Raw genomic sequence first — 23703 nt, 5'->3', positions numbered from 1 at the left:
CGCACATTGACCATACCCCACCCTTCTCTGCATATTCATGTCTCTAAGAGTCTCAGAAACACTTCTGTGCTATCTGCCTCCACCATCACCCCTGGCAGTGCATTCAAGGCCCCCACCACTCTCTGTGTAAAACAAAACGTGCCCCGCACATCTCCTTTGTACTTTTCCCCCCTTTCACTTTAAATGCATGTCCTCTAGTACTAGACACCTTAATCCTGGGAGAAAGATACCAGCCGTCTACTCCATCTATGCCTCACATAATTTTATAAACTTCTATCAAATCTCCCCTCAGCCTCTGCTGCTCTAGAGAAAACAGCCACAGCTTGTCCAACCTCTCCTTATAGGACAGCCTCCAAACCAGGCAGCATCCTGGTAAACCTCCTCTGCACCCTCTCTAAAGCCTCCACATCCTTCCTATAATGAGGCAACTTGAAGTCAACGCAGTATTCTAAATGTGGCCTTACCAGAGTTTTATAAAGTTGCAACATACTGTAACTTCCTAGCGGTTGAACTCAATGCCTTGACTAATGAAGGCCAGCATGCAAAACACCTTCTTTCCTACACTATTGACCTATGCAGCCACTTTTAGGGAGCTATGTACCCGGACCCCAAGATTCCTGTGCATCAACACTGCTAAGGATCCTGCCATTATGTGTACTCTCCCTTTATGGTGGATCTCCCAAAGTGCAACACCTCACACTTGCCCAGATTAAACTCCATCTGCCACTGCTCTGCCCACATTTGCAACTGATCTACATCCCGCTGTATCCTTTGGCATTCTTCTATGCACTAACCCCACCAATCTTTGTGCGTCTGCAAACTCACCCACCTATCTACATTTTCATCCAGATCATTTATATACACGTCTAGCAACAGAGGTCCCAGTACAGATCCCTGTTGAACACCACTACTCATGCAACTCCACTCCAGCCAGAGTAAGACCCATCCACCACTACCCTCAGCCTATCTTCGATAGGCAAGCCAATTTTGGATCCAATCTGCCAAGTCACCATGGATCCCATGCATCCTAATTTTCTGGATGAGCCTACCATGCAGGACCTTGTCGAATGCCTTACTAAAAAGTCCATGTATTCAACATCCACAGTTCTACCTTCCTCAATCACCTTCCTCACCTCGAAAAACTCAATCAGATTAGTCAGGCATGACCTACCCTGAACAAAGCCATGCAGACTGTCCCTAATTAGACCATGCTTCTCCAAATGCTCATTACTCCTATCCCCAAGAATTCTCTCCATTAGTTTCGCGACCACTGACGCGAGACTCACCGCTCTATAATTTCCAGAATTATCTCTATTTCCCTTCTTGAAGAAAGGAACAACATTAGCTACTCGCCAGTCCTCTGGCACCACAGCTGTGTCCAGCAAAGATACCAAGATATTAGTCAAGGCCCCAGCAATTTCATTTCTCACCTCTCTCTAAAACCTGGGGTATATCCCACCAGGCTCTTGGGGCCTTATCCACCTGAATGATTTTCAAGAGACCTTACAATACCTTTTACCGAAGCTCAAAATGCCCCAGCGTCACTATACTCCGCATCCTCCTCCTCGGTAAATACCAATGCAAAGTACTCATTTAGGATCTCGCCCATATCCTCCGCCTCTAAGCACAAGTTCCCTCCTTCATCCTTGAGCAAATGCTGCTATTGTATCGGCTTCCACAACCTCCCTTGAGTAATAAAACTTGCCTCATAAATCTCCTTTAAACTCTCCCCCTCTCACCTTAAACCTAAGCCCTCTAGTATTTGACATTTTCACCCTGGGAGAAAGACTCTGACCATCCACCCCACCCATACCTCTCATAATTTTATAAACTTCTATCAGGTCGCCCCTCAACCTCCGGCACTCAGGAGAAAACAATCCAAGTCTGTCCAACCTCTCCCTATAACTAATACTCAATAATCCAGGCAACATCCTGGTGAACCTTTTCTGCACCGTCTCCAAAGCCATCACATCCTTCCAGCACTGCACATAATACTCCAATGGTGGCTGAACCAAAGTTTTATATAGCTGCAACATGACTTCCAAACTTTTATACTCAATGCCCTGACCAATGAAGGCAAGTTTGCCGCATGTATATACTACTTACATTGTCACGCCAGGAGAAGGTAGCCCTGTTATCTCATCTTTAAATCTGCATCAATTTGTCTGATAATGCTCTTCTGCAAGACTATGGAATGTCTTCCCATGGTTAAGATATTATTTACTGCAAGCTGTTAATGGTGAATAGTTACCTGCAGGTATCCTATATTTCCTTCGCTGCTTCCCAAGCCACCGAGTATCAATGGATAATGAGAGTCAAAATTCGCCACAAATTCAAAGGGTACATTCTCGATCTCAACTCGTACATACATTCCTGGTCTAAAACCTTCGTACTGAATCCGGGTTTCATCATTCTGGTCTTCAAATTCAGCGCGGTTAAGCTTTGGGAGGAACAAAAATTGATATGAAGTAGCAACAAGAATGCTGGACAGTGCTGAGGTTTGTGCCGAGGTTTACTGAATTCTTGCAACATTGTACCCAAAATAGTAGCAGACAGGGATTAATCTATCAATGCTGCTGACACATGGAGTTAAATTGCTGTAACCTGTGCAATTAACTTAGATTTTCCAGTCAGCTTTACATTTGTAATAAATTGTTTCAAATTTCATCAAACCACACAGAATCGGAGCTTAAAGGGATCCAAGGAAGCTTGGCTGTGTGGATTAGGAATTGGCTTGCATGTAGAAAGCAGAGGGTTGTGGTGGAAGGAGTGCCCTCGGATTGGAGGGCAGTGACTAGTGGTGTCCCGCAGGGATCGGTTCTGGGACCTCTACTTTTTGTGATATTTATAGATGACTTAGATGAGGGGGTGGAGGGCTGGGTTAGTAAGTTTGCAGACGACACTAAGATAGGCGGTGTTGTGGATAGTGTGGAGGGCTGTCAGAGCTTACAGAGGGATATTGATAGGATGCAGAGCTGGGCTGACAAGTGGCAGATGGAGTTCAATCCAGAGAAGTGTGAGGTGGTACACTTTGGAAGGACAAACTCCACGGCAGAGTACTGGGTGAATGGCAAGGTACTTGGCAGTGTGGAAGAGCAGAGGGATCTGGGGGTTCATATTCACAGTTCATTGAAAGTTGGCTCACAGGTGGAAAGAGCAGTTAAGAAGGCCAATGGGATGTTGGCTTTCATAAATCAGGGGATTGAGTTTAAGAGCCGCGAGGTAATGATGCAGCTTTACAAAACTCTAGTTAGGCCACACTTAGAGTACTGTGTTCAGTTCTGGTCGCCTCATTATAGGAAGGATGTGAAGGCATTGGAGAGGGTGCAGAGGAGATTTACCAGGATGCTGCCTGGATTAGAGCGTATGGAATATGAGGAGAGGCTTAAGGTGCTAGGGCTTTATTCACTGGAAAGGAGGAGGATGAGAGGAGACATGATAGAGGTATATAAAATATTGAGAGGAAAAGATAGAGTAGACAGTCAGCACCTCCTTCCCAGGGCATCAATGCTCAAGACGAGAGGTCATGGCTTTAAGGTTATGGGTGGGAGGTTCAGGGGAGATGTCAGAGGGAGGTTTTTCACCCAGAGAGTGGTTGGTGCATGGAATGCACTGCCTGGGGTGGTGGTGGAGGCAGATACATTGAACAGGTTCAAGAGTTTGTTGGATAGGCATATGGAGGAATGTGAGATAGAGGGATATGCGGGAGGAAGGGGTTAGGTAGTGTGAGGGTGGTCTGATGGACGGCACAACATGGTGGGCCAAAGGGCCTGTTTTGTGCTGTATGGTTCTATGGTTCTATGGTTACTGATCAGGGAACTAACAAAAACCCTCTAAATGATAGACAAATGAGTTAAAAGAGTCACAAACAGCCAATGAAGGCATAGCTACACCAACCTAGCATTGCAAAACATTTTGAATATTTGATGTTTAGACTCCTGACTTGCCATATTAGAGCCACTTTTGCACAGAGCAGAATCAAATTCTGAATATCTATTTCTACCTGTGCTTGTTTCTGCATTTCATCCTTCAGATCATCGAAGTAAGTCCCATCACCATCATCATACTCAACGTCAAACATTTCCTTCAATTTCCGCTTTTTCTCCAAACGCTTGCTCTGTTCTTCCTCCTCCTTTGGCCTTTGAGCATCATTGTGATCTTCATCATCTGTCATCTCCTTTTCCTAGTATGACACATAATTTTGGATTCAGTTTTAAAGCTAATTTCTATATCACGAAGTTGCAATATAAGAGTTTCAATTTCTGCCCTTCCCAGCATCAAGCCCTGAAGCTCTGAATGTTTTAACTAATTTCTGGTACTCCCTGGACATGATTCCACAGACTCTAGCATCTTGCTCCAGCAGCAATTCCTAATGTGCAAACCAAGACAAAAGTGTTGACAGATGGGATGACACTCGAGCCTGATTTGCTCTCAGCTGACTGCCAGATCCATGTACGTTAAGCAGAGATCAGCATTTACCAAAAGCTACAAGAATCCTGAACAATGCAAAATGTTTCAGGTCCAAGACCGGATGAAAGGTCATTGATCTGTAATGTTAATTCTGCTTCTCTCTTTGTAGATGCCGTCTGACCGACTGAGTGTTTCCAGGTTGTGCATAAAAGTTAGTCTTTGTTGGTTTGTACTTAATACACATGTCACTTCCATGCTTTGCTTCCATTAACTAGATGACAACATGTAAATGCTACTAACTTGTGCCCTTAGTGTGAGACCCATCACATCACCTCTCAGCTGCAATTTTAAAGCACAAGGGAAAGGAATAAAAATTGGACTAGGCATGCTAAATTTTTTTTAAAGGCCCTGGGAATGGAGTGAAGGGATGGATTTGGACAAAAGGGCCAATGTGGAGAAAAACTCTGGTGCAGAATTAATGGAGGAGACCAGCTCTGTGCTGGAACACCTAAAATTTGTAAACCAACGCAAACAATTCGTCACTTGTTCTCCAGAAGCTTTCTTTAGCTCCACTTATTTTTCTGCTTTGGGACAAATTTAAAGCCCTTTTAATCTTCTTCCTGCCATCTTTGTACATTCAACACAGGATGAAGGGGAGCCCAGACAATACACGAAGACAAAAGGCATTGTGTATCATTTTCTTTTATACTTAACAATACATGAGAAATGAACACCTTTGTTATGAAGCTAACTTATCCTTAACCCCTCACCAACCCAAGCCATGCTATGATCTTTAAATTACACTGCGTATGCCCAACTCTCACCTAAAACCGAGTGTTGCCCAACCCTCATCTTTAAACTCCCTACCTCCTTGCCACAACCCCTCACCCTCAAACTCCCTTTCACTTAAATTCCTGAATTCCATTCCCACGACCTTAAACTCCCATTTCAAAGCCTTCACCCAAAAATACTTCCTCCTAGTCTAACCTGCACTAATTTGCTACTTCACTTTTATGAAGCATTTCTGTCAGTTCACCAGATGAGAGCCATAAAGGCACATAACATGGAAATAGGCCATTTGGTGCACCACATCCACACCGGCAAGTGGGCACCCATCCACAATGATCCCCTCTCCCAGCACTTGACCCGTACCCTCCCACATCTAAGTAATTCAAGTGCTTGTCAAGAGACTTCTCAAATGCTGTCAGTGAGCCGCCTTCAATCACTCTCTCTGGCAGAGCATTCCAGGTACTCACCACTCTCTGGGTGGAAAAGGTCCCCTTCAGTGGGGATCCCCTCTGAATCTCTTCCCCCCTACTCTAAATCTATGTCCTTTTGTTTTGTCTACCTCCATTATGGGGAAAAGTTTCCTGCAGTCTACCCTATCTATACCCTTCATAATTTTATATTCTCAACCATGTCCCATCTTAGCCTCTGCTCCAAGGAGAACAGACCCAGTCTCTCCTCATGCTGAAACGCTCCATCCAAAGCAACACCCTGGTGAATCTCTGCTGCACTCCCTCTCGTGTTATCACACAATATCTTGAGAAATAAGCATGACTGCCGATGCACTGAATTTCATACGTACAAGAAAACAATCGCTTTATAAACACACATTGATTTTTATTATTGCCCGAATCTTCAAAAGAGTACTCTTAATAATTTAAAAGGTTTCCTTAAACCCAGACCTCCTGACTTTGTTTTGGTGCTTCAGGTTTCCCTTTATGAACTTCTCCTGTCTCCAGATCCTCAAATGCTCCATATATAGAATCTGGAAGGAAAAGGAAGGTGTGAAATTAATGAGGAACATAATTACTTTATCAGATTGCTAAAAGAGATCAATTCAAATACCATCAGGGCAGCTGGGAAATTTAAATTCATTTAAATAATCTTAAATAAAAATCTAGTGTTATTATTGGTGATCATGAAGCTGCTGGATTATTGTAAGATCCATCTGGTTCAATGCTGCCCTCCCGGGAGGCAAGCCACTATTCTTATCTGGCCTGAGGTATGTGCAACTCCAGATCAGCAAGTCACTGGTTGCCGCAACACCTCATAATAAAAAGAAAATCAGAGAGACCACACTGCAAAGTTCTCCTCATAGTCACAGAGTCATACAGCACGGAAACAGGCCCTTCGGCCCAACTGGTCCATGCCGGCCAAGATTCCCATCTAAACTAGTCCCATGTCCCTGCGTTTAGCCCATGTCCCTCTAAACCTTTCCTATCCATGTACCTGTTCAAGTGTCTTTAATTGTTGTTGTGGTACCTGTCTCAGCTACTTCCTCTGGCAGCTCATTCCATATACTGACCACCCTCTAGGTGAAAAGTTGCCCCTCCGGTTCCTATTAAACCTCTCCCCTCTCACCATAAACCTGTGCTCTCTAGTTCTTGATTCTCCAATCCTGGGAAAAAGGCTGTGCGTATTCACCCTATCTATGCCATATCCTCAAAGACCTAGGAATGTGGCTTCAATCCATCCTCACACCCAGTTTGGGAGAGGAGTCACAGGTAAGAGCAGAGCCTCCGGTCAACATTCCAGATTCTTCCATTACCATCACTGGATACATTATCTTTATGCAACAGCATCTCCTTAACCTCAAAGTCCTTAACCTTGGCCCCATTAAGTCTCATGATAGCGGATTAAATAGCAACAAGACATTCAGTTGATGAATCAGTATTCGTCCAGGCTGAACACCATTTGGAAGCAGCTCTGACGAAACAACAACACCCGTTGTACTCTGGGTGGAGCACTGCAATGGGCATTACCACTGATTGAGCTTCCCGAAGAGCAGCTACCACAGGCCAGGCAGGTGATGAGACAACAAATGCGGAAAAATACTGCCTGACAAATCCTCACCAATCTACTTATCATGGACACCTCTGTCTGTGAAAATATTGCTAAGAGTTACTCCCAAAAGCCTCCCCATCGGCTATGTCAAAAATGTAATAATGTAATAATCCACTTGCCTGGATGAGTGCAGCTCAAAAAACACTCAAAATCATCCAGGATAAAGCTACCTTGCAGCTGATAACTCAGCTACTACCTTTAACATTTACTTCCTTCACCATAGACCACAGTGTGTGCTATCCGTAAAATGCAATGCAGCTACGATTGTCTCAATCACACCTCCCAAATCATTCTCCTCCCCCTGTTCTTCTACCATCACTTTTGGGTTCAGGATGACTTATTCCCATCCCAGTTCTGTGGCTTCTGATGATATGAAGCAGGAGATACTTGACAGTGTGGGAGGTTGATAGACGGGAAGAGGAGTGTTCCTTCTCTGTTTATGCTGAGCTTCTCTGGCCTCCCAATACAGGGACTTAAGGTCCTTGGTATCATTCTGAGTGCTTCTTCTCCATTGTGAGTGGGTCAGTTTTAATGCAGAGGGTGGTGGATGTGTGGAACGAGCTGCCAGATGAAATGGTAGAGGTGGGTACAATTACAACATTTAAAGGCAAGTGGACAAGGACATGAACATGAAAGGTTTCCAGGGATACGAGCCAAATGCAGGCAAATAGGACTAGCTCAGATAGACATCTTGATTGGCAAGGACTAGTTGAGGCGAAGGGCCTGTTTTCATGCTGTGTAGGCTCCTGCACTATGGGCCAGGGATTACAAAGATTCAGTAGCAATGTTTCATTTTTTTCAAGGCGTTTCTGAGGACATCCTTTGTCCCCATGTAAATCTCTTCTTGAGAGAACTTGGAACAGAGTGCCTGTTTCAGGAGTCTGGTGTGGAGCACATGAACGACATGGCCTGCACATCGATGCTGGTATTGTTAACGCCGAGAAGGACACGGGCAGAAGGTCCAAGGAAATGCAAGTTTCTCCACAAGTCACACACCAGTCTAACTTGTGTAACATTTTTAAGACTTAATTCACATCTGACTTTTCCTGGTTCTAATGAAGGGCCTTCAACCTGACCTGCTAACTATATTTCTCCCTCCACAGACAAACGTGACCTGCTGATGTTTTCCAGCACTTTTTGTTTTATCTCAAATTTTCAGTATCTGTGATTATTCTTGGTGTATCAATGCCCTTCATGTGTGACTGTTAGCTGAAAAAGCCCAATAAGTCACTCCATTAAGGGGCAATTATTGAGGCAATAAATTCCTGCTGAACCAAGGATATTCATAACATGCAAACAAATAAAAAACATTTTCTTTAAATGCCACCTACCATCTTCTTCAAGGAGAGCAGTGGCATCCTGATCCAATTCCCATTTTCCAGTCACAAAACAATTCTGGACACTATTCCTTACCTGTGTACAAAAAGACAAACACAATTGATGAGAAAAATGACACGACACCCTTCAGTTTTGGGTAGCAAGATATCAAATCCTTCTGAAGAGGGAAAATGTAGAAAGAGGATGTCTCACTGGCATTAATACATTAGGCCAAGGGTTTCCTCAGTCTGACAGAGTCTGAAATTGCTGATTTATATTGCATTTTCTGGTAGGCTTGGTTATTGTACCATGGAAAATAATTTATTCGTACTTGCAAACAACACTCATTTATATTTCACACCAAGAAATAATAAACACAGCCTAGAAAGCAAATGTTTCTTACTGAACAAACTGTTGGAGGAACTCAGCCAGTCAAGTCACCATCTGTGGAGGCAGAGGGATAGCTGACGTTTCAGCTTGAGACTCTGCATCAGGACTGAGAGTAGAGGGAAATGTTCAGTATAAAGAGATGAGAGAGAGGGGTGATAGGTGGAATCAAGTGAGGAGAGAGATGTGGAAAGTTGCTGACGATACAAAGGTTGGTGGTGGTGTGGATAGTGTAGAAGATTGCTGTAGATTACAACGGGATATTGATAGAATGCAGAGCTGAGCTGAGAAGTGGCAAATGGAGTTCAACCTGGATAAGTGTGAAGTGATACACTTTGGGAGATCAAATTCGAAGGCAGAATTCAAGGTTAATGGCAGAACTCTTAGCAGTGTGGAGGGACAGAGGGATCTTGAGGTCCACGTCCATAGATCCCTCAAGGTTGCCGCGTAGGTCGATAGGGTCGTTAAGAAGGCATATGGTGTGTTGGCCTTCATTAGTTGGGGTATTGAGTTCAAGAGCTGCAAGGTGATGTTGCAGCTTGATAGAGCTCTGGTCAGACCACACGGAGTATGATGTTCAGTTCTGGTTGCCTCATTATAGAAAGGACGTGGAAGCTTTAGAGACGGTGCAGAGGAGATTTACCAGGATGTTGCCTGGATTGGAGAGCATGTCTTATGAGGATAGGTTGAGCGAGCTAGGGCTTTTCTCTTTGGAGAGAAGGATGAGAGGTGACTTGATAGAGGTGTAATGTCCTTAGCCACGGGTGAGGTGCTAGAGGACTGGAGGATAGCTAACGTTGTTCCGTTGTTTAAGAAAGGCTCTAAGAATAAGCCAGGAAATTATAGGCTGGTGAGCCTGAAGTCAGTCGTGGGTAAATTATTGGAAGTTATTCTAAGGGACAGGATATATAAGTATTTGGATAGACAGGGCCTGATTAGGGATAGTCAACATGGCTTTGTGTGTGGTAGGTCACGTCCAACTAATCTTAGTTTTTCAAAGAGGTTACCAAGAAGGTTGATGAAGGAAAGGCGGTGGACGTTGTCTACATGGACTTTAACAAGGCCTTTGACAAAATCCCACATGGGAGGCTGGTCCAGAAAGTTAAGTTGTTTGGTATTCAGGATGAAGTTGTTGATTGGATTCAACATTGGCTTAGCGGGAGAAGCCAGAGAGTGGCAGTAGATGGTTGTCTCTCTGACTGAGTGGTGTGCCGCAGGAATCGGTGCTGGGTCCGTTGTTGTTTATCATCTATATTACTGATTTAGATAATGTGGTAAACTGGATCAGCAAATTTGCAGATGACACCAAGATTGGGGGCATAGTGGACAGCGAAGTAGGCTATCAAAGCTTGCAAAATAATCTTGACCAGCTAGGAAAATGGGCTGAAACATGGCAGATGGAACTTAATGCAGACAAGTGTGAAGTGTTGCACTTTGGGAGGACAAACCAGGGTAAGACGTGCACAGTGAATGGTAGGGCACTGAGGTGTACGGTCGAACAAAGGGACCTGGGAATACAGATCCATAATTCCTTGAAAGTGGCGTCATAGGTAGGTAGGGTCGTAAAGAGAGCTTTTGGCACCTTGGACAATAAATCAAGGCATTGAGTACAGGAGTTGGGATGTTATGTTGAAGTTGTATAAAATATTGTTGAGACCGAATTTGGAGTATTGTGTGCAGTTCTGGTCACCTACCTACATGAAAGATATCAGTAAGCTTGAAAGAGTGCAGAGAAAATTTACAAGGATGTTGCCGGGACTTGAGGACCTGCATTATAGGGAAAGGTTGAATAGGTTAGGACTTTATTCCTTGGAGCGCAGGAGAATGAGGGGAGATCTTATAGACACATGCAAAATTATGAGGGGTATAGATAAGGTGAATGCATGCAGCCTTTTTCCCCCCAAAGGTTGGGTGAGACCAGAACTATAGTTCATAGGTTTAGGGTGAAAGGTGAAATATTTAAGGGGAATCTGAGGGGAAACTTCTTCACTCAGAGGGTGGTGCAAGTGTGGAACGAGCTGCCAGCTGAAGTGGTAGATGCAAGTTCAATTGTAACATTTGAGAGAAGTTTGGATACGTACATGGATGGGAGGGGTTTGGAACAATATGGTCCAGGTGCAGGTAGATGGGACTGGGCAGAAGATCAGGTCGGCATGGACTAGGGGGGACGAAGGGCCAGTTTCTGTCCTGTAGTGCTCTATTATTATTATTATAAAGGAGCACAAGGAGTGAATTTGGGAAATAGAATGTTCAATGTGATTTTAATAAATGACTTGGATGAGGTATTGGAGGGATGGGTTGATAAGTTGCAGATCACACGAAGGTTGGAGGCGTTGTGGATAGTGCAGAGGCTGTCGGAGGTTACAACGGGATATAGACAGGATGCCGAGCTGGGTGCAGAAGGGGCAGATTGAGCTCAATCTGGAAAAGTGCGAAGTGATACACTTTGGAAGAACGAACTCGAAGGTGAAGTGCAAGGTTAATGGCAGGATTCTTAGCAGTGTGGAGGAACAGAGGGATTGGTATTGGTTTATTATTGTCACTTGTGGGATCCAAGTCCGTAGATCCCTCAAAGCTGCCGTGTAAGTTGGTAGAGTGGTGAAGGAGGTGTATGGTGTACTGGCCTTCATTAATCGGGGGATTGAGTCCATGAGCCGTGAGGTAATGTTGCAGCTCTATAAAACTCTGGTTATGCCACACTTGGGAGTATTGTGTTCATTTCTGGTCACCTCATTATTGGAAGGATGTGGAAGCTTTAGAGAGGGTGCAGATGAGACTTACCAGGATGCTGCCTGGATTAGAGAGCAAGCTCTCTAATTAGTTGAGCAAGCTAGGGCTTTTCTCTTTGGAGGATGAGAGGTGACTTGATAGAGGTGTACAAGATTATGAGGGGCATAGATAGAGTGGACAGCCAGCACTTTTTCCCCCAGGGCAGTAATTGCCAATACCAGAGGGCTTCTCAGAGGAGGAAAGTTTAGGGGAGATGTCAGAGGTAGTTTTTTTTAAAAACACAGATAGTGGTGGGTGCCTGGAATGCCTTCTAGGGGTGGCAGTAGAGGCTGATACAATAGGGACATTTAAAAGACTCTTGGATAGGCACATGGATGTAAGTAAGATGGGAGGTTATGGGCTGTGCAGGAGGGAAGGGTTAGATTGATCAGGGAGTAGGTTTATATAGGTTGGCACAACATCGTGGGCAGAAGGGCCCGTACTGTGCTGTACTGTTCTATGTTCGATACCATTGGGTTGTAGACTAGCCAGGCAGAATATCAGCTACTGCTCTTCTCACGTGTTTTTGGCCTCACCCTGGCAGTGGAGGAGGCCAAAGATGGACAGGTCAGTTTGGGAATGGGGAGTTGAAATGTCATGCAACTGGGAGCTCAGGATGGTACTGTGGACACAGCGTAGGTGTTTTGCACAGTGGTCGCCTAGTCTATGCTCGGTCTCGCCGATGGAGAGGAGATCACATCAATAACACAGAATGCAATAGATGAGATTGGAGGAGGTGCAGGTGAATTTCTGCCTGACGGGGAAGCTGGTAAGGGAGGAGGTGTAGAGAAAGGTGCTGCACCTCCTGCGGTGGCAGGAGAAATTGCAAGGGGTTGGGAGGGATGAGTGGACTGGAAAGTCACAGAGGAAGTGGTCCCTGCAGAAAACAGGATGGGGCGTGGAGTTGAACACGTGGCCCACGGTGGCATCCCGTTGCAGTTGGTGGAAGTGATGAAAGATGATGTGCTGGATGCGGAGGCTAGTGAAGGACCCAGAGAACTCTATCTCTGTGCTGTCTGGGTGGAGGGGGTATGACAGCAGAAGTGCGGGAAATGGAGGAGAAGCAGGTGAGGGCTCCATCAACCACAGTAGAGAGGAAGCCGTGTTTCCTGAAGAAGCAGGGCATTTCAAATGTACTGGAATGCAAGGCCTTATCTGGAAAACAGATGCAGCAGAAACAGAGAAACTGAGAGAAAGGGATGGAGTCCTTAGAAGAGACAGGATGGGAGAAGCTGTGGGAGTCAGTGGATTTATAGGAATGTCAGTAGATAGTTTGTCTCCTGAGATGGAGAGAGAAAGATCCAGAAAAGGGAGAGAACTGTCAGAAATGATCCAGGTAAATTTGAAGGTGGGGAGGAAGCTTGTAGCAAGCCTCATAAAATTGACAAGTTCCTCACAAGTGCCGGAGGCAGCACCAATGCAGCCATCGATGCAGCGGAGAGTTGGGAGAAGTGTCAGAGAAGTTTGGAACATGGACTTCTCCACGTAGCCAACGAAAAGACAGCCCATGCGAGTGATCACAGCTCCTCACCCTTCCCTTCTCTGGCTCCCCCTACACCTTCCAGCCCACGTCTCTACCTCCATACCCCTCTCACCCCAGCAGTTTGCTGAGTTCCTCCAGCAGTTTGTTTGTTGCTCCAGATCTGCAGTCTCTTGTCTCTCTGATTCTTACTGAATCTCACTCTTCAACCTCTCCAGGTCCCTTGATTTAGTCGACAATGTGACTTTCCTCCCAGAGCCCAATTATCCAGCCGAGTGGCACTGCTTCATTCATATCGATTATTTCTCAGCAGCTGCTTTGATTCCAAACCATGCAGTGTCATTTCAGGAGTCTCTCGTTCTTTAGCAACATCATTCATGTTTGGGGAATCAGCTTTTATATTACTTTGGAATTCCAGACTTCACATTCTCTTATATAACTCTCCAACACTGATTGCCCAAAATACTGTTGGAGGGAATGTGGAGTCCCTGAGATCTGAGCTGACAAGCTAAGGACTCTCTAATGTAGTTTGAGACAACATCCAGACAGGTCACTGGGAAGAATAAAGGCAGAGGTATTGGCCTCTGACCACATAATATTATGGCTCCAGTTGTGCTGCTTCAATCCTCATCCCCAACATTTATGATTTCAATGCTCTTTAGATCGACTTCTCATATTCTACTCTTGTTCAAAACTGTACTTCCATGTTTGTCTAAGTGGCGCAGCTGGTCGAGCCACTCCCTCACAGCACCAGAGACCCAGGTTCAATGCTGACCTCAGGTGCTGTCAGTGTGGAGTTTGCACAATCTTCCTGTGACTTCATGGGTTTCCTCTGGGGACTCTGGTTTTCTGCCACATCCCAAAAATATGCAAGTTAATTGGCCGCTGTAAATTGTCTCTCATGTTGGTAAGTGATAGAATCTGAGCAGTTGATAAGAATAAAACGTGAGGTTAGTGTAAATGGGTGACCAAGAGTTGGTGGGGACTTGGGCCAAAGGGTCTGTTTCTGTACTGCATCTCTCTGATTCTATTTGCTATGGTCAGTGACTTGCATTAATCCCAAATCCACTAACATCTTTTCCTCACCCTGTGTCTGTGGCCTACTTCAGTCCTACCATCCTGATAGAACAGAACCTCCATCTAACTCTGATGTCCTGTGCAGCCTCCATTCCATTGTATCTGCAGCTCTGGGAATCCCTTTCCCAAACTCACTACTTCTCCCACCTACTCTGACACTGCATAAATCTACCTCATTAATCAAGCTTTTAAATCACTCACCCTGGTTTCATCTCTTTATAAATTCAAGTTGTAAAAAGAGCCATGGGGTTAGGAGGATAATGACACATGCACAGACAAGAAGAAATTTTAACAACGGGAGACAAAAGTATAGACGTATCCTCTTCATGTCACTAAGCAGCAAACCACTCACAACAGTTCCTTCTGTTAATTTAGCAAACTAAATATTGGGCAAATATGGCCCAGTCTGAAGAAATATCTTTCAAACTGAATTAATAGTTTTTTTTCCAAACACACATACCCCTACACCTCTTTAGTTTGAATTATTCAGTGACCACCAAAGGAAAACCTTTAGAAAAAACATCTTTTCCAGAAGTATCCACTTCCAAGTCACGCAGCAGAAAACGCAGAAGGATGATGATGGGTAAAGTGAGCAGAATCTTGGCAAAAGCAAGGTAGTACTTCAGGCCTGATCAGCAAACTGACAAGTAAAAGTGGTGGGGAAAAGTGCCTAAAGTTAAGACAATCAGGTATCTGGGAAAGGTCATTGGAGCAGTCCAGTGATTAAATAGCAATCCAAGGTGAGGAAGTGCTTCATCACTGGTAAGAGCAAAGGGAAACTTGTGCAGCTAAAGAAAGCACTGGTCACTTCTCACTTGAAACATGGCTCCCAGTTTTGTGTTCTAACTATTTGTAAAGATACCAAACTGATATTCAAAAAATTTGGAACTAGTTCCCCAACAGTGGTATTTGGAGATTGAGGTTTAACAGAAATACAACAAAATAGGTGGAATGGGGACATATAGTAGGGATGGGGATTGTGACTGAAGTGGTTAGAATACAGGAATGCTGCACAATACTGGAATTCAAAACCAGGACTGGCAAGCATAAATCCAGGACACAATACATTACCTCTGCCAAAGACCTTACCTCTTCCAAGTCCCAGTCATGAGGGTTCTTCACGGGAAATATTGAGGAATCCACGCCATTGTCTTTGCTTCTGGATTCTTTGTCAAGCCTGCTAACATGGAAGATTCCTCCCAATACATCACCTTCCTCTTCCTCTTTGCCTTCACCGACTGGAAGTATGATAACAGAAGGGTAATCTTTACATCACTTTCATGTGGAGATCCACAACCGCTCCTCCACCCCTACCCCCACCCTGCCTGCCAAAAGAAAGGTCAATCCCTAGAGGTTGCTCTACTATTCAATTAGGTCACGGCAGTTCACTCTGGCAATTCCATTAACCAACACTGATTCCGTATTCTTAATTCTTTACCTAACAATGTACTTTGTAGGCCACAGTAAAGGTTTGGTGCCAGTCTTTTACTCCTGGGACTTCGGTTCTATAAATTAGAAAAGCAAAAGCTCCCTGACGATACATTTTTGTTTAAACCAGAGAAGAAAGACATATGTGACATTTACAGGCCAGAGTGAATTCTGTTGGTGGAAACATTTAGTAACGATAATCCCTGAGAACATTAACACCCACTTGAATGGACTAACTGGAGCACCAGAACAGATACGACAAGAATATATCAATACTGGCTAAATTGCATTTTGATAAGGTGGCAACGAAAATCCACGAGGGCAGGGCAAAGCATTTCCTACACATTAAATTTACAAGCAAAGTCATGGTTATAGAGTGGTACAGCACAGAAGCAGGCCTTTCAGCCCAGCAAGTGCATGCCAAACACTTTGCTCATCTACACTAATCCCATTTGCTTGCATTAGATTAAGATTTCTTTATTAGTCACATGTACATCGGAACACACAGTGAAATGCATCCTTGTGTAGAATATTCTGGGGGCAGCCCGCAAGCGTCACCACAATTCCGGCCCCAACATAGCATGCCCACAACTTCCTAACCTGCACGTCTTTGGAATGTGGGAGGAAACCGGAGCACCCGAAGGAAACCCACGCGGTCACAGGGAGAACGTGCAAAGTCCTTACAAGACAGAGGCCAGAATTGAACCCGGGTCACTGGCGCTAACCACTATATATCCTGCTATGCCTTCCCTATTCAAGTGCCTGTTCTCGCCTATGGCTAACGTAGATGCAAACATCCCAGTCAATCTGAGACCCCAGCAATCTCCTCCCTTGCTGCCATACTTTTTAAGTATGGTGGGACAGTTGTGGGAAATGGAAGCTGGGGGGTTCCAAGAACTGTTGGTAACCTGAAGTTTCAGTAAGTCGGAAACACTGTGGGCTGAGATGGCAACAGATGGTAACAGTAGGTTAATGAGCTAAAGATCAGTACAGAACTTAGTTATATCTAGAATTAGTTAATTGGTACAGATCTGTACTACAGATTCAAATTATGCCGGACTGTGGGAGTTGCTGGATCACAGAATGCCGGACCAGAGTTTCAACCGGTATTACATTTAATTTCTTCATCTCATATATATTGTGAATAGCTGGGGTTATACACTATGAATAGTAGGCCGTAGGGAATACTGAGGAATCTTGACGTACAAATCCAACAATCCCTGAAGATGGCAGCACAGGTTGTAATAGGGTGTTAAAGAAGGCATACAGAATGCTAGCTTTCATTGGCCAGGGCATTGAGTGCAAGAGCAGGGTAATTATGGTACAGCTTTATAAAATATTGGTGAGGCCACAGCTGGAATACTGTGTGAAGTTTTGGTCATCACAGGATGTGACTACTCTGGAGAGGGAGCGGAGGCGATTCACCAGGATGTGGCCTGGTGTTGAGTGTCTCAGTTATGATTCAAGAACTGGATAGGCTTTGTTTTCCTTGGAACAGAGAATACGGAGGGGGGACCTGATATACAAAATTATGAGGGGCAGAGTGAGGAAGACAGGAATAAACCTTTCCCCATAACAGAGTAACCAGAGGGCATAGGCTTAACTTAAAGGGGTAGGATACTTCAAGAAATAGAAGGACTTTTTCCACATAGAGGGTAGTTTGGAATGCACAGTCTGAGAGGGTGGTGGAGGAGGCAGAGACACCAACATCGAGGTAATCCTGATGCAGGCAAATAGGATTAGTGCAGATGGGTAACAAGCATGGAGTTTGTGGGCCAAAGCGCTGGTTCTGTGCTGTCCCACTCTCTGATTCCGAATATCCAAATGAGTATCCAAACTGAACAGCCAAGATAGAGAAGACTATGGACCAAGTGCCAGTAAATGGGACGAGTATAGATAGGTACTTGATGGTCGGCACGGACAGGCTGGGCTGAAGGGCCTGTTTCTGTTCTCTATTAACTAAGGGGACAGCGTATGTTTGCACTAATCTTTTTCTCTTCATATTCCTAGAGAAGGCATTACTGTTCCCAAGTTCCCCGCAAGTTTTCTCTATTTTTCCCCTTTTAAGTAATCCCTTGGTCTTCCTACGATGAGTTCTGAAATGGTTCTAAAGGGATGCTTAAACAACTGATTAGTAAAAGCAACTGGAGATCTGGGCTTTATTTGATGCACAGAGTAGAACAGTCAAGTTACGTTAAACCCATCATAAAACTCAGTTCAACCAAGCTTGACTACAGGGCCCAATTTTGAGAATTCCCTACAGAAGGGACTTGTAAACTGGAGATGATTCAGAAGAAATTCATTAGAATGGCTTCAGGGATAAAGAATTACAGTCACATCCAAAAAGTGTAGTTTTTCCTGTAACTGAAGACTAATTACAGGCAAAGAATTAAGGCCAAGTAAAAGAACCACAGAAAACGTGAGAAAATACGTTTTAAAAATAAGTAGTTAGGATTTTGAACCCACTTCTGAAAGGCTGATAGGTACTGTGTCTAAACTTGCTTCCTGAGGAAACTGGATAAATATTAAGAAGAAAAACTGCAGAGGGATTTAGGGGGAAAAAGCAGCGAGGTAGGAGAATTAATTAGAACGCTCTGCAATGAGGAATGCCCAGTCCACCTGCCTGTGTCTCGTTGCTTACTGTGCTCCTCTATTTCTTGTCTTCTGCGAATGTCAAAATTTTGGACTTTCATTCAAGCCCAAATTATTTAAAGAACCATAGCCCCCATTTGAGTTTAGGATTACCTGCTCCATAGACCAGTTTCCGGAGGTTTGGAGCCGACTGCTGCTGTGCGAAGACATCAGCTGCTCGCTGCGCCAGCCCTTCTTTCCACTTCAACGATCCTTCAGAAATAATAAAGAAAACATCTCAAAATCTGTTAACACAAAGCCAACATATTGTGGAGATTAGAAACTGGAGGAAAACAAAAAATGCTGGAAATATGGAGGAAGGGGGAAGCAAGGATGTGGTGTGAATAAATGTTATGGTAGCATGGATTACAAACAGCGTAGGGCATGAATGGACATATTGAACGATCACTGTCATGCAAGGCTATATTACTGTCCCTTATCCCAGGAGGCAATACAAAGTACATTACTGTCTTTCAATCCTAAATTCACAGCAACAGATTCAACAGTGGCTGGATATCACTGGCTATAACCACAGACTTCTAAGGGCTCTAATTTCAGATCTCCAGCCACTTGGGATTCCAGTGCCAGAGACCAGTGTTGCTGAGGTACTCCAGCATTACTGAGGGGAATCACCTCTCAGATCCTGTGGAAGTTCAGACATGGTATAGAACCCAAGACCACATTAATTTCAATGAGGATGGCTGAGCACAGAAAGCATTTTTGCTAAACTTTGTTGTTTCAATTATTTACAGGTGTTTAATACCCTTTTTGTGTTTTTCTAAGAAGGTATTTTCTTGATACTTTGTGAACATTTTCACTGTTATGATGGATCAACTGAAGTGCAACACACAGTAATGAAGAACTGTGACTTAATTCCTAACCAGATGGTTCCTCGCACCTTTAGCTCCTGAATGGCCCAGTAAGTGGATCTTGAAGGGAAGATTCAGGAAGAGCTGAGCTATAGTGAAGTGGCCCTTCTGAGAGTAGCTGTGTTGAGGCTTAAGTGGTGTGTTTGAGGTATAAGTGCTGAGGCTTTGTCAGGAGAGGCTTCAGTGAGGAGGCTGGGCAGTGGCACAGTAAGAGAAGGGAAGATACCACATCAAGCGGCCAGAGCTGAAGTTGGATTCACTAAGGAGCATCTGTGAAGCTGAGAGCAACAGAGACAGGAGCTTCAGCGAGGTGGTTGTGTCAAAGGTACAGGCAACAGGTGGTTAGGTGACCACCAGGAAAGGTAAAGAGGTAGATAGGGAGTGCAGGATTCCTCTGTGGCAATTCCCCTCAGTGACAAGTATACCGTTTTGGATACTGTTGAGTGGGTGACCTTTCAGAGGAGGGCAGCAGTCAGGTCTGTGGCACCACAACTGGCTCTGATGTATAGCAGGGGAGGGTGGGGACAAGGAGAGCTGTAGTGATAGGAGACTCAATAGTTAGGGGACAGACAGGACATTGTTCTGTAACAATGAGTAAAACTCCAGGATGGAATATTGCCTCCCAGGTGCCAGGGTCAAGGATGTCTCTGAGCAACGGCAGAACATTTTAAACGGGGAGGGTGAGCAGCCAGAGGTCATGTACACATTGGAACCAACGACATAGGTAGAAAAAGGGATGAGGTCCTGTTGTGCGAAGATAGGGAGTTAAGCATGTTAAAAAGCAGCACCTTAAGGGCTGTAATCTCTGGATTACTTCTGGTGCCACATGCTAGTGAGGGTAGAAATAGGCGACTAAGGCAAACGAATGTGTGGCTGAGGACCTGGTGCAGGTAGGAGGAATTCAGGTTCTTGGACCACTGGGATCTCTTCTGGGGCAGGTTGCACCTGAACTGGAGGGGGACCAATATCCTGGTGAGGAGATTTGCTAGTACTACCCAGGAGAGTTTAAACTAGTCTGGCAGAGGATGGGACCCAAAGTAGCAGTATGGTAGATGAGAAAGCAAATGTAGGCAAACAAGTCCAGTAGGCAGGAAAGGCAAGAGCGGGACAGGGAGCGAGGAAGGTCAGAGAGGCTAAACTGCATTTATTTTAACACAAGAGGCTTAACATGCAAAGCAGATGATCTGGGGGCAGGCACTAACACAAAGGATTGCGATATTATAGTTATTACAGAAACAAGGCTGAGGCATGGGCAGGACTGGCACCTGGGGTGCAGATACTACAGGCATGATAGAGGTGGAGGTAAGAGAGGAGGGCGAGTTGCATTATTTATTAGGAGAACTTCACAGTAGTACTGAGAAGAAGATATTCCTAGGAGAATATCCAATCTGGCTATATAGGAAGAACTTAGAAATAAGAAGGGAGTGATCACTTCCATGGGATTGTACTATTGGCCCCACAATTGCCAGCGGGAGCAAGACAAGCAAGTACGTAGGGAGAACACATATAGCTGGAGGAATAATACAGCTGTAATAGAAAGTGTTTGTAATTTCCCTAATAGTGACTGGGACTGCCATAGTGCTAAGGGATTAAGTGGGATGGAATTTGTTGTGTGTCAGGAATGTTTCCTCAAGCAATAATGTAGATGGCCCTACTAGAGAAGGGGTTAAACTTGATCACTTCTTGGGAAACGAGACAGGGCAAGTGGCTGATGTGTCAGTGGGGGAGCACTTTGGGACCAGTGACCATAACTCTATTAGTTTTAAAATAGTTATGGAAAAAGATACCACTGGTGCACAAGATAAAATCTTAAATTGGGGCAAAGCTAATTTTGATGGCGTTGGACAGGAACTTGCAAAGGTTGATTGGCAGAGGCTGTCTGCATTAAAGGGACATCTGACAAGTGGGAGGCTTCTAAACTTGAGATAGGGAGAATTCAGGGCCAGCATGTTCCCAGTTCAGTGAAGAGCAAAGCTGGCAGGAATAGAAACATAGAAAAACTACAGCACAGTTCAGGCCCTTCGGCCCACAAAGCTGTGCCAAACATGTCCCTACCCTAGGAATTACTAGGCTTACCCACAGCCCTCTATTTTACTCAGCTCCATGTACCTATCTAACAGTCTCTTGAAAGACCCTAACGTATCTGCCTCCACCACCGTTTCCGGCAGCCCATTCCACGCACTCACCACTTTGAGTAAAAAAACTTACCCCTGACATCTCCTCTATACCTACTCCCCAGCACCTTAAACCTATGTCCTCTTGTGGCCACCATTTCAGCCCTGTTCAGCCCTGGGGAAAAGCCTCTGACTATCTACCCAATCAATACCTCTCATCATCTTATACACCTCTATCAGGTCCCCCCTCATCCTCCGTCTCTCCAAGGAGAAAAGGCTGAGTTCCCTCAGCCTGCTTTCATAAGGCATGCTCCGCATTCCAGGCAGCATCTTTGTAAATCTCCTCTGCACCCCCTCTATGGCTTCCACATCTTTCCTGTAGTGAGGCGACCAGAACTGAGCACAATACTCCAAGTGGGGTCTGACCAGGGACCTATATAGCTGCAACAATACCTCTCGGCTCCTAAGTTCAATTCCACGATTGATGAAGGACAATACACCATATGCCTTCTTACCCACAAAGTCAACCTGTGCAGCTGCTTTGAGCGTCCTATGGACTTGGACCCTACACCATATGCCTTCTTAACCACAGAGTCAACCTGTGCAGCTGCTTTGAGCGTCCTATGGACTTGGACCCCAAGATCCCTCTGATCCTCCACACTGCCAAGAACCCTACCATTAATACTATATTCCGCCAACATATTTGACCTACCAAAATGAACCACTTCACACTTATCTGGGTTGAACTGCATCTGCCACTTCTCAGCCCAACTCTGCATCCTATCTATGTCCCTCTGTAACCTCTGACAGCCCTCCAAACTATCCACAACACCCTCAACCTTCGTGTCATCCGCAAACTTACTAACCCACCCCTCCACTTCCTCATCCAGGTAGTTTATAAAATTCACAAAGAGTAAGGGTCCCAGTACAGATCCCTGAGGTACACCACTGGTCACAGACCTCCACTCAGAATACGATCCTTCAACAACCACTCTTTGCCTTCTGTGGGCCAGTCAGTTCTGGATCCACACTGCAATGTCCCCTTGGATCCCATGCCTCCTTACTTCCTCAATAAGCCTTGCATGGGGTACCTTATCAAATGCCTTGCTGAAATCCATATACACTACATCTACTGCTCTCCCTTCATCGATGTGCTTAGTCACATCCTCAAAAAATTCAATCAGGCTCGTAAGACAGCACCTGCCCTTGACAAAGCCATGCTGACAATTCCTAATCATACTATACCTCTCCAAATGTTCATAAATCCTGATCTTCTCCATCAGCTTACCAACTCACCGGTCTATAACTTCCTGGGCTATCCCTACTCCCCTTCTTGAATAAGGGAAAACCATCCGCAACCCTCCAATCTTCCGGAACCTCTTCCGTCTCCATGGATGACACAAAGATCATCGTCAGAGGCTCCTCAATCTCCTCCCTCGCCTCCCACAGCAACCTGAGGTACATCTCATCTGGTCCCGGCGACCTATCTAACTTGATGCTTTCCAAAAGTTTCAGCACCACATCTTTTCTAATATCTACATGCTCAAGCTTTTCAGGACTCTGCAAGTCCCCACTACAATCCCCCAGATCTTTTTCCGTGGTGAATACTGACATAAAGTATTTATTAAGTACCTCCTCTATTTCTTCCGGATCCATACACACTTTCCCACTGCTGCACTTGATAGGCCCTATCCTTTCGCATCTCATCTTCTTACTGTTCACTTACTTGTAGAACGCCTTGGGGTTTTCCTTAATCCTGTCCGCCAAGGCCTTCTCATGTCCCCTTCTGGCTCTCCTAATCTCTTTCTTAAGTTCCTTCCTTTTAGCCTTGTACTCCTCCAGATCTCTAACATTACCTAGCTCTCTGTATCTTTTGTATGCTTTTCTTTGCCTTTTGACTAGATTTATTATAGCCTTCGTACACCATGGTTCCTGTATCTTCTCGTGACTCCCGTCTCATCGGAACATGTCCATGCAGAACTCCACACAAATACCCCCTGAATATTTGCCATATATCTTCTGTGCTTTTCCCAGAGAACATCTGTTCCCAATTTAATCTTCTAATTTCCTGCCTGAGAGCCTCATAATTCCCTTTACTCCAAGTAAAGGCCTTTCTAGTCTGTCTGTTCCTGTCTCTCTCCAGGGTGAACGAGGGATATTGAGGAGCTGATCAGGAAAGAGGCAGCGGCATGTCAGGTAAAGGCAACTGGGATCAAGCAAATCCCTTGAGAAGTTTAAGGGATGTAGGGGTACACTTAAGGAGGAAATTAGGGGGGCAAAATGGGACATGAGATATCCGTGGCAGATAAGATAAAGGAGAATCCTAAAGATTCAGAGCAGACCAGCGTAGACACCTATATTTGGAGCCACA

General features: G+C 44.8%; 1 protein-coding gene across 2 annotated transcripts in view; it reads right to left on the bottom strand.

Moving 5' to 3' along the window:
* The window catches only part of bms1 (BMS1 ribosome biogenesis factor), a 127645-nt gene that overhangs the window by 34396 nt on the left and 69546 nt on the right, over positions 1–23703 (bottom strand). For both annotated transcript variants that reach the window (XM_052041689.1, XM_052041688.1), the window contains exons 11-16: positions 18464–18562; positions 15380–15528; positions 8592–8673; positions 6099–6181; positions 4004–4183; positions 2252–2440 (exon numbers count right to left, since the gene is read on the bottom strand). In XM_052041689.1, the coding sequence (XP_051897649.1) occupies positions 2252–2440; positions 4004–4183; positions 6099–6181; positions 8592–8673; positions 15380–15528; positions 18464–18562 (782 nt within the window). The remainder of the gene's footprint in view (positions 1–2251; positions 2441–4003; positions 4184–6098; positions 6182–8591; positions 8674–15379; positions 15529–18463; positions 18563–23703) is intronic.

The sequence above is a fragment of the Pristis pectinata genome, chromosome 30, assembly GCF_009764475.1.
Source record: "Pristis pectinata isolate sPriPec2 chromosome 30, sPriPec2.1.pri, whole genome shotgun sequence".
Lineage (NCBI taxonomy): Eukaryota > Metazoa > Chordata > Chondrichthyes > Rhinopristiformes > Pristidae > Pristis > Pristis pectinata.
The sequence above is the reverse complement of the archived record's forward strand: the minus strand, read 5'-3'. Positions and strand labels throughout refer to the sequence as shown.